We start from the raw sequence: 10,860 nt of genomic DNA, 5'->3' as shown, positions 1-10,860 counted from the left end.
GCACACACACATATATACAGGTATATGCATTTCTGTATGTTTATGCATATATGTGTGTATGTGTATGTCCATGTGTGTGCATTTAAGGTGTAATTATAAGCAGATTAGTTTTAAAAAAGTGAGATAGAGAAGTATCTGAATAGTTTTGTTGTCAGAAAATTCATTCTAAATAGTGAAATGCTATGGCAATAAAAGCTTTAACTATAAAGAATCTGCCATAAAATTCAGAATTTGAGATTTCAGATATAGGGATGATTAAAATAGAGAAGACTTAAAAGATGAATAATTCTCTTGAATTTGAAAGTCTTGCATATGAGGAAAAGAGGATTGTAAAAGCATTTGAAGACTCTCTGAATATTATGGATAAAGGAAGGGTTAGAATTGAAGAGAAACAACTTTAAGCTTGATATAAGGGAGAAATCTCATAAAAAATGAATATTCAGAAGGGAAATTGTGAAGACCAAGTTAGCACCCTGGATGCCTTAAAATCAGACGGAGTCAGGATAAGTAAAAGTCCTTGGTTTTTATTCTTGGTCTTTTAAAGTAGAAGTGAATAGGATGGACACAGGATCTCCATGACCTTCCTTCTCTTCTACTACCACCAACTTGACTCTGGCTTATCTTACTCCATCCCCTAATCCTTCCCACAATTCTCTGTATACACCAAAAGATTGAACCAATACAGAATAGTGGGAAGGGCGATTTTCCAAGCATATGCTAATAGAATATTGTCCAATCAGTAATAAGCCTTAAATGCTTGGTTGTCCGACCTCAGTTCATCAACTCAGAGTTTCATTCCTTTACAGGAAATGGGCTGCTTTGAATTGCATTTGAATTGAATTTGAATCGCAATATGAACCCCATTGCAACAACTAAATGAACATGTTTTAGTAAAACATTTGTGGAAAAAAACGAACTTTCATCACCAGTGGATGAGTTCTTTTCCAATGCAAATTGTCATAAACATACTCCAAACATTTTATAAATTTAATATTCTATGAATTTAATTCTTAAAGCTGAAGAAAAGGTTGCACTATCAACCATAATCCTAGAGCCATTCATTCTTATTTTTTGATATTTGTATAAAATGAACTTTTCCCATTTAATGTTATGTCTTTTGAGTCTTAAATATTGTCAAGAGACCCAGAATACACTCTTGGAGGAAAAACATTTCCCACTATTTCAGAATATTTTAAACCATGCGGAAAGAGATAATTTTTAAATGAAAAGATTGATTGATTTGTGTTAAAAAAGCATAATTTGTATAATAATCAAAACAACTTACTATCACTATGGTGAAGATATATAGCATTTTAAAGTTTTGGGGTCTCTTTGTTTTCCTTTATCTGTTTTCATGTTCTTTTAAAATTTTAGTTTCTGAGACTGTCATTCTTTGTCTCTGCATGTCTGCCTGAATCTCTCTCTTCCTCCTTCCCCCTTTTCTTTCTGTTCTCTCTCTTCTCATTCCTCTCTCTTTGCCTCTTCCCCTCTCTCTTTTTATCCCTTCCTCCCTCTCTTTCTCTCTCCCTCTTCCTTTCTCTCTCCTTTCCCTTCTTCCCTCTTTCCCTCTCTCCCTTACCCCTCTCTCTTTCTCTGTCTGTGTCTATGTCTCTATTTCTCTGTTTCTGTCTCTCTCTCTCCCCTTCTCTCTTCTTTCTTCCAATACATAATTAAATTGATCTTTTTTGAAAAGATGTAAATCCACATGACATTAGGTCAGTAATAAAAATAATAATATTATTACACTCAAGATGTCTTTTAGTATTTAAAAAAAAATAAGTAACAGCAATTTGTTCAGCTATTTCACAATCTAGCATAAGAAAACAGATACCTTTGGCAGGTTCTTATATTTTCCAAATACAACCTCTCAATTGACTTTCATTTATGCACATTTTATTGAAATGAAAAAATAAGCAGGTATATTTTTTCATAGGAACTATGAAGTAAAATAAAATAAAATAAAACTACACTTTATATATTTTGCTCATGATTCTCTGACCTGATTTACTTAGGACATAGTTTTCTCAGTGCAGCAATGACATCTTTATTTCTCAGGCTATATATAAAAGGGTTAAACATTGGGATCACAGTGGTGTAGAAAAGAGCAAACACTTTGACTGATCCTGTAGAGTGATGGGATTTTGGCCTCAAATACACAATACTACCAGACCCATAGAATAAGCTTACAACAATGAGGTGAGAAGAACAGGTGGAAAAGGCTTTGGATCTCCCTGAGGTTGAAGGAAGTCTCAGGATGGTAATGATGATTTTGACATAGGATGTGAGGATCAACAGAAAGGGAATTATGACAAATGCCAATGCAGCAACATGGACAGAGATCTCCCTTTTATATGTGTCCCCACAGGCCAATTCCAGCAATGGTGGAGCATCACAGAAAATGTGATTAAGTTTATTAGGACCACAAAAATTGAGACAGAAAATCTGATATGTCTCCTCTACCAGTACCGGGACTCCAAAGATCCAGGACACCACCACCAGTTGGATGCAAATCCTGCGATTCATGATCAGAGGATAGTAGAGAGGCTTACAGATGGCTACGTAACGATCATATGCCATCACAGCCAGGAGCAAGCACTCTGCCACTCCTAGAATATAAAGGGAACAAGTTTGTACAGCACATTGCAGGAATGAAATAGTTCTCTTCTGGGTCCAGAGATCTGCCAGCATTCTGGGCAGAGTGACTGATGTGTAACAAATTTCCAAAAAAGAAAAGTTTCCAAGGAAAAAATACATTGGTGTTTGGAGGCTTGGGTCAATCTTGGTTATGATAATGAGGAGGCCATTTCCTATAAGTATACTTATATAGATAATAAAGAAAACTGCAAAGAGAAACCCTTGGAGGTTGGGAAGGTCAGAAAATCCCAGGAGAATGAATTCTACCACAATTGTGAGATTGTCTCTTGCCATTGGGTCATCTGCCTGCAAAAAAAAAAAAAAAAAAATGAATTGAAGACTAGTCAATAACTTTCTATTATGTTTTCAGTTTCCTTTTTAGGAAAGAAGAGAAGGTTAGATATTATGATCAGAAATATTCCTCCCATATTTAATATTACATTTTAATTTCCCTTCTCAACATTTTATAACAAATCTTTCCAAATATTCTGTAATTTTAGAGAAAAAGCCAAAATCACTCATTAAATGATTTTAAGGTGCTTCCCATATGCCAAGAACCATACTAAAATTTTATGACTACATTTCTTTAATATTTTGATAGAAAGAAGCAAAGATAAGGACATGTAGTAAAACTATAAAATATTCCTTAACCTCAATATCAAAAGGAAAAAACATTTAACATCATCCCTAATATTTCTTTTTTCTAACAACAGGAATTATAGCCTTCCTAAAAGAAATTGAATAGAAAAAAAGATACATAATCCTTACAAAACTCCCTTACTGCTTTCTACCATTCAGTCTGCCACCATTTGCTCATGGTATTATTTTCCCCAATAGAAAGTTTTTCCCAATCTTTTCAGCTCATCTGAATCCTATCATTCTTCTAAAAGCTAGGCTATTTCCTCTTCAACCTTTATATTCCCTTGCTTTCTTGAATGACCATATTATAGGATCCCAGACATTGTTCATTTATCAAATGCCCTCTGCTTAACCTGGAAGTCCTTTTCCCCATGTATATTTTGTGCCTCCTACTGTCTTGTAGGTATCTTAAGGGCAAAGTCATGTCATATACACTTTTTTCTCTCTTGCACTGTGTCCTGCAGAGTTTGCTGCTCAAAAAAATTGTATAGATGAATAAAAATGCCTCTATCACATGACTTCAGGAATATGTATTATCTAAAATATCTCTTCAATTACCTGATGCTTAAAATTTCTTATTTAGAGATTCAGAGATTCATTGAGTAGTGGTAGTTGCCCCATTATAGTATCTTTTCATTCACTAGGCTGTATTCTCCTTTCACACTTTATTGTGGAATATTGGTCAGCTCATTCCTATTGCAATATCCACCTGAACTATGTGTGGTAGAAAAATGAGACATAATTGATATATTTAAACTTGAGAATGAACTACAATATACCCCCAAAATAACTATTTCATATAGGGGGTGGTAGTAATGAGACAGTATTAGTAGGGTTCTAGGTTCTTTTAGAATGATCGGTGCCAAGAAGACAGACACAATGGATGAAAATGCTAAGCAAACTTTTTTAAACCTAAAAACCCTCCTGAATCCAAAATATAACCTCTCTAGCCAGCTTGAATTGTTTAATGTGGAAATATGTTATGTCAAAACCGAGTATAGATTTTAAAGACAGGTTCAAATCTCAGTACTATTTATATTATCTATAATTAGAAAATAATTTAACATCTCTGGGCTTGATTTTCCTCATGTATAATATGATGGGTGACTTCTGAGATCCCTTCCGCCTTTAGAAGTGTATGGCTAGTCCAAGAAATATACGAAAGGCATACCTGAAATTGTACATACCGTCATATTTTCTATTCTTCTACCAAGGAATGAGGTGGCAATATATTCTTATGTGTGGAAAAAGATTGACTAGCCTTTAATTATGTTTCTCGTTCTAATGATGTAGCCAGGGTGAAATCTTAATTTTCTGTGCTTCACCTTGCTTTTGTGTTCTGTGTGAATATTACCAAACTTGTTGTCTTCAAATTAATAGTGAGATTATTTCAGACAGTATATCTAATAAAAGTTTGAAAATTATAAAATTAAATTGATATATGCAGTAGCACAAAATCATTAATATTAATGTCATCATTATTTGATGAATTTCACAGGAAATCATCCTCTTCCAGACACAATCTTATTATTATTATTATTATTATTATTATTATTATATTAATATACTTATTATGTGACTACACAAAGTAGTTTTTTATGAAAGGACTTTTCTGAAAATGATTAAATTTATTTAGCTTATGTCTATCTTTGCCCTTCTTAAGGAAAACATTCAAATGTTAATTATACATTTAAGTTTGTCAAATTTTCGTTAAATGTAAGTAAATTCTACCTACAGCATGTCCCTCATCTACTGGTTTACTAATTACATCTATTAAAACAGATAGTAAATTACAACTTCGTTATAATGAAACTATGATTTGTTTGAAAATGACACCTTAATTGCAATGGGTTCAATGCATGCTCCTATAATAGTATGTCTCATAATTTCCCCATGAATCAAAGTTGAGATTATATGCAGGATACAGCTTCCATCTCTGTCTCTACTTTCAGAATAGATGTAGTATTTTATTTTCTTAAGTATTTCAAGATGTTCTTGTGTCCGCAAGATCCATTAGAAATAGTGAATATGATTGTGTTTAACATATACTTTAACATAAGGTATCAGTCTACCTGCCATTTAGGGGAGAGGGTGGGGGGAAGGAAGGGAAAAATTGGAACAAATGGTTTACATATCTCAATGCTGAAAAATTATCCATGCATATATCTTATAAATAAAAACTATAATAATAAAATAATTAACAGTAAAAAAAGAAATAGTGAATATGATAACATACTAATACCAGAAGGCAATACTTTTTGTGAGGTGGGATTATAATCTTACTGTACCTTCTGGTTCCAACTCATCACTGACTCCTCTTTATATATATTTTCAACTATTTACTGCCCATTTTTCTGCAATACTCTATGATAAATCTCCATAGCAAAGAATAATGGAGGAAGGGGAAAGAAAATTAAAATTTTAAGACATCTTTCCATTTTCTATTATTAGAGAATATCAGTAAGAATTTTTAACAACCTTTCTAGCATATACACACATGCATATGTAGTTATATATAATGCACTTTTATATTTATGAATTTATATATATATATATTTGCATGTTTATATACCTGCATATATATTCATGTGTATACAAATAGAGGTTTGTTAATATATTTTTATATCTAATAATCTATCTATCCATCTAATACTAACATATATACATATCATGTATTTGTCTATATTAGTGTAATGAAAGCTTTTTGAATTGATGTCAGGAAAGACTCTTTGAAACAATAAACTGAGTTATTAAGTAGAAAATTCTTATTTAAAATCAACAAAAGAAATAAATCAGCATTCTATCTCCTTTTTTCTGACAAGAATATTATAATTCTCTGATAAAATTCTTACTTGTGAGGGATTTCAAATACTCCATCATAATCTAAGCACAAAACTCCCTTTGGGGTGACTGATATTAATGTAAGTAAAACCTAAGTTAAATAATAAAATTATAATACCTTTATTTATCATATGCTTTATAAGAATTTTAACCTCAGTTTTCTTGACCCGAAGTCCAGAATTAATTCCTATCCTAAAAATATTTAATATTTATTCATAAATAATGAAAGAAAAGATCATAAAACAGAGATTGGATAATCTTAATTAAATATTTATAGTACAAAGGTAATTTAGTGCAATAAGAATTTTTTTTTAAAAATTGCTCACTGGAAATTTGTACCACATTTATTATAAAAGTCTAATTTTAAATACAGATAAAACATAAGGTTGGCAAAAATAGACAATACTAATATATATTTCCAATAGTTATTACGTTAAATCTTAAGAAAATAAAAATTAGAAATGATTAGTAATCACCAAAACAAGTCAGTAATACTAATAAAATGAAGATGATTAAAATTCTGTCTTTATCTAATATCCTGCAAATTATTGTTTTTGAAAAAGTTTAGAAATAATCAATTTGAGAGGTTCAGTTAGATAAGAAGAACAAAAATACCCTATTGATGGAGTAGTTATTAATGTAAGTATTTTAAGAAACAATTTGGAATAGTGGAAGTTCAGTCACTAAACTTTCTACATATTTTGGATTAGAGCTGTGATTATTATGGAATATACTTCAAGGAAATCGGTGATAGAAATCAAAAGAATGCCACCTTAAAAATATTCATATCTTTATTGATGAAGCTGGGAATTATCATGAACATCATATAAAATGATCCCCTTCAGATCAAAGAATCTAAATTTCAGACAAAGAGAGCTCAAACTTACCTTTCTCAATATTGAAAATTAGTCAAATCCTTGTTTCTCAATAATGAAAATAATAAAGGTATTTAACTTGCATCCATAATCTATTTTAATGTTGGCAAAATGTTTTATATACATTATTGTACCAGATATTAGGATCTTGAGGTATTTTGATTTTACAGATGAGGAGACTAAGACTCAGCCTGGATAACTTTGTTCCAAATTCTATAGATATTAGATGTCAAAATGAAGATCTGAACCCAATGCTCTCATGACTGCAAATTCAACACCCTTTCTATAAATCCATGATTCTTTTCCCTTAAGTATTACAGTACACCAGAACTCCGTGAAAGAGATCTAACTGCTTTGTAAAAATAAATTTTAGATGAAATCACTGATCACTTCTCTTTAGAAGAAATGATTCTTGCCCTTTTAAGCTCTCTGGAAATAGTTGTTCTCCCAGGCCATATTTCATTTTTTAATGAGAGAAAAGGTCTTCTGGCTCAAAGTCCAATCATCTAATGAGTCTTAATGAGGTCAGATTGTATAGTGGGTAAAATCCTGAGCCTTGAGTCAAGGGATTATTTTGGGTCCTTGGACATGGTGATTCATAAATATCTTTTTATTGTAAGGTCATATTCCTATTCATATTAATTTCCATATATATAAAGTAGAAACAATATTATTTTTAATTCCTTGTTTTACAATGTTATAATGAGAAAAACTGTTAGCAAATAGTAGGGATTTTAGCCATTATTATATTTGAAGGAGTTAATCATTTATTCTTTTCAGTTTTTCAATGCAAATATTTAGAAAAATGCAGCCTCTAAATCTTGGAACAAAACATTTCCTCTATACGCTATAATTACCTAATGAAACATTTGAAATAGTTATCCTAGATCTTAGGAAAGTATGCGAATGTGTAGAAGATCAATGTTAGGACTATATGATTATGAATCAGAGGATATGAGCATGAATCTCAACTTTACTATTTCTTACCTGAATGACTTTCAATAAGTTATTTCTCTTCTGCATTCCCCAATATTCAATTCAAAAAGCTAAAGCATTTTATGATCCTTCATCAAGAAAAGAGGATGTGATTATTCATAGAAATTGGATAAGTAAGGCATTACCAGCAATCAAGATGGAAGGCCTTCAAGTCTTCCCACTAGACTTACCACCATCCTAAAACCTTCTGACCTTGATTTAGCTCTGACACTACATTCTCCACTCTTTGACCAATTGATATAGTATAGGGTCTCCTGGACTTTGTTATCTGCTTTTGGGTTTTTCTTTCCATTCTGAAGCTGAATTCCCACATATTGTATTTTGCATCAATTGCAGGAGTCCTCAAACTCTGGCCTGCAGGACAGATGCACCAGCTGAGGATGTTTATCACCCTCACCCAGGGCTATGAAGTTTCTTTATTTAAAGACCCACAAAACAAAGTTTTTGTTTTTACTATAGTCCGGCCCTCCAACAGTCTGAGGGATAGTGAACTGGATATTTAAGAAGTTTGAGGACCCTTTATTAAACAATGAGCTCCAGGAAATCATAAACAACAGTTTTGCTGTGAGTATACCAAACACTTAGCAAAGTGCTTGGCAAATAGTAAGAGATGGATTTTTTCATTCATTTATTCATACATGCAGCCATTTATCCACTTATTCATCTAACATTCATATCATCTATATCAATATCATCTATCTTTCATACATTCATTCCATTCCAGCTCTAAAATTTCTGGTCCTATGACCAATGTAATTTGTCTTTCAGAGTGAGTTAGACGAGCATCACTTGGAGTCTATCCCTGCAATAAAGGAATGGATCTTTGCCAGAGGTCTGAAGAAGACCTCTTAAATCTATGATGACTTTGATTGTATGAAATATCTTTTCCAAGTCTGTAGCTGGACAGCTAAGTGGTACATATGGATAGAATGCTAAAATTTAAATCATGAGGATCTGAGTTCAAATCTCGTCTCAGATACTAGATTTTGTGACTCACATCATTTTACTTTGCCTCAGATTCCTTATCAAATGTTCCAAAGAACAACATGGTAAAAACTACTCCCCTTTTTTTGCCAAGAAAACTCTAAATAGGGTCAGAAATATTCATACAAAGCTCAGCAATACCATGTTTGGGAAAACTATATGTAGTTGGAATTTTTTTTTGTTTCATTTTTGATTCTTTATTTTCTTCCCAATTACATATGAAAATTTACACTTATTCTTATAAAATGTGAGTACCAATTTCCTTCCCTCCCCTTATCATCATTTAAGAAGCAAGTAATTTGACACAGATTATATAAGTACAATCATGCTAAACATATTTTCATATTAGTCATGTAGTGAAAGAAAAAAGAACTGACAAAAGCAAGGAAAATAAAGAAAGTAAAAGAAACAACTCTACTTTGATATCCATTTAGAATTCATTAGTTCATTTTTTTTGGATATTAACAGTATTTTTCATCGTAAGTCCTTCAGAATAGTATTGTATCGCATTGCTGAGAATAACTCAGTTATTCACAAATGATAAACATCAACTATTTCTGTTAACATGTGCCATGTTTTCCTGATTCTTCTCATTTCACTTTGTATTAATTCAGAGAAGTATTTCCAGGTTTTTCTGAGAACATTCTGTGAAAAAGAAATCTCTTCCTCAGATTTTTGTTCCTCCTTTACCAAGGTGTTGACTTTACTCCCCCCTCTATGATTTTCTTATATCATTTAATTGTTTTCTAATTTTTCCTTTACCTCTCTCACTTGATTTTTAAAATGTTTTTGAACTTTTCTAGAAATTATTTTGGTTTATGAGACTAATTCACAGCCTTCTTTTAAGCTTTGTATGTAACAGTTTGGAGTTCGTTCTATTCTTCTGAATTACATTTTGTTTTCCCTCTCACCACAGTAATTTTCTATGGTCAGGATCTTTTTTGTTATGGACACATTTTTCCTCACCATTCTTTTTAACTTTTAATTTTATATTAATGTTGGGCTCTGTTATGGGATTTGTGTTGATACTGTCCCAAGCTTCAAAATTATTTGTGTAGTTCTTTTCAAAGCTATATTCTTGGGAGACTGTAAGCTTTCATTTTTCCAAGGTAGTAAAATCTAAGAAGAAATGTTATACTACTTTCCTGGACTGTAAGTGGCCATAAATCCTATTTTCACCCTATGACTGTGACTAGGGTCCCACTATCCTACAGCCACAAATTCTGAGGGTCTAGTTCTTCTCTTCACCCTGAGACTATGAATCCAGAGTGAAATCTGCATACAAGTGTGGGTAATCAAACAGAATCCTGTACCACTGCCAGCAATGGGCCCCTGTGATGTCCTTCTGATCAGTTGCTTAACTTCCTTCTCTCTCTCTCTCTCTCTCTCTCTCTCTCTCTCTCTCTCTCTCTCTCTGTCTCTCTCTCTCTTTTTAATAACTTTTTATTGTCAGAACCTATGCCTGGGTAATTTTTTACAACATTATCCCTTGCACTCACTTCTGTTCTGATTTTTCCCCTCCCTCCTTCCACCCCCTCCCCCAGATGGCAAGCAGTTTTATACACTCCACTCACCCCAATACAATAGACTTCTTCTTCATCGCCTTCATCACCATCATCATCATCATCATCATTGTTTTTTTCTTCTTTCTTTCTTTTAAATGTATTTATCTATTTTAAATTTAAATGAAAAATAAGAAAAAACAAAATGAAAAAGAAAAACAGAAAAAAAATATTTAAAACAAAACATTGCAATGTGCTCAGCAGAACATCAAGGGAAGATTCAAAATATGTAAAAATAAATTTGCATTTCAAGAAAACACATATGATAGTAGAAGACATTGTATTCATAACTGTCCATGTTTTGCTTCCTTGTAGGTTTTCTTTTGTTA

General features: G+C 32.1%; 1 protein-coding gene across 1 annotated transcript; it reads right to left on the bottom strand.

Moving 5' to 3' along the window:
* Nucleotides 1-1,610: 1,610 nt before the first annotated feature.
* Nucleotides 1,611-10,635, bottom strand: LOC116419741 (olfactory receptor 10AG1-like). Its single transcript, XM_031941618.1, has 2 exons — nt 10,544-10,635; nt 1,611-2,940 (listed from the first exon to the last, which is right to left on the bottom strand). Exon 2 carries the CDS (start codon nt 2,926-2,928, stop codon nt 2,005-2,007), a length of 924 nt encoding a protein of 307 aa, XP_031797478.1. The 5' UTR covers nt 2,929-2,940; nt 10,544-10,635; the 3' UTR covers nt 1,611-2,004.
* Nucleotides 10,636-10,860: the final 225 nt, after the last annotated feature.

This window comes from Sarcophilus harrisii, chromosome 6 (assembly GCF_902635505.1).
Source record: "Sarcophilus harrisii chromosome 6, mSarHar1.11, whole genome shotgun sequence".
Lineage (NCBI taxonomy): Eukaryota > Metazoa > Chordata > Mammalia > Dasyuromorphia > Dasyuridae > Sarcophilus > Sarcophilus harrisii.
The sequence above is the reverse complement of the archived record's forward strand: the minus strand, read 5'-3'. Positions and strand labels throughout refer to the sequence as shown.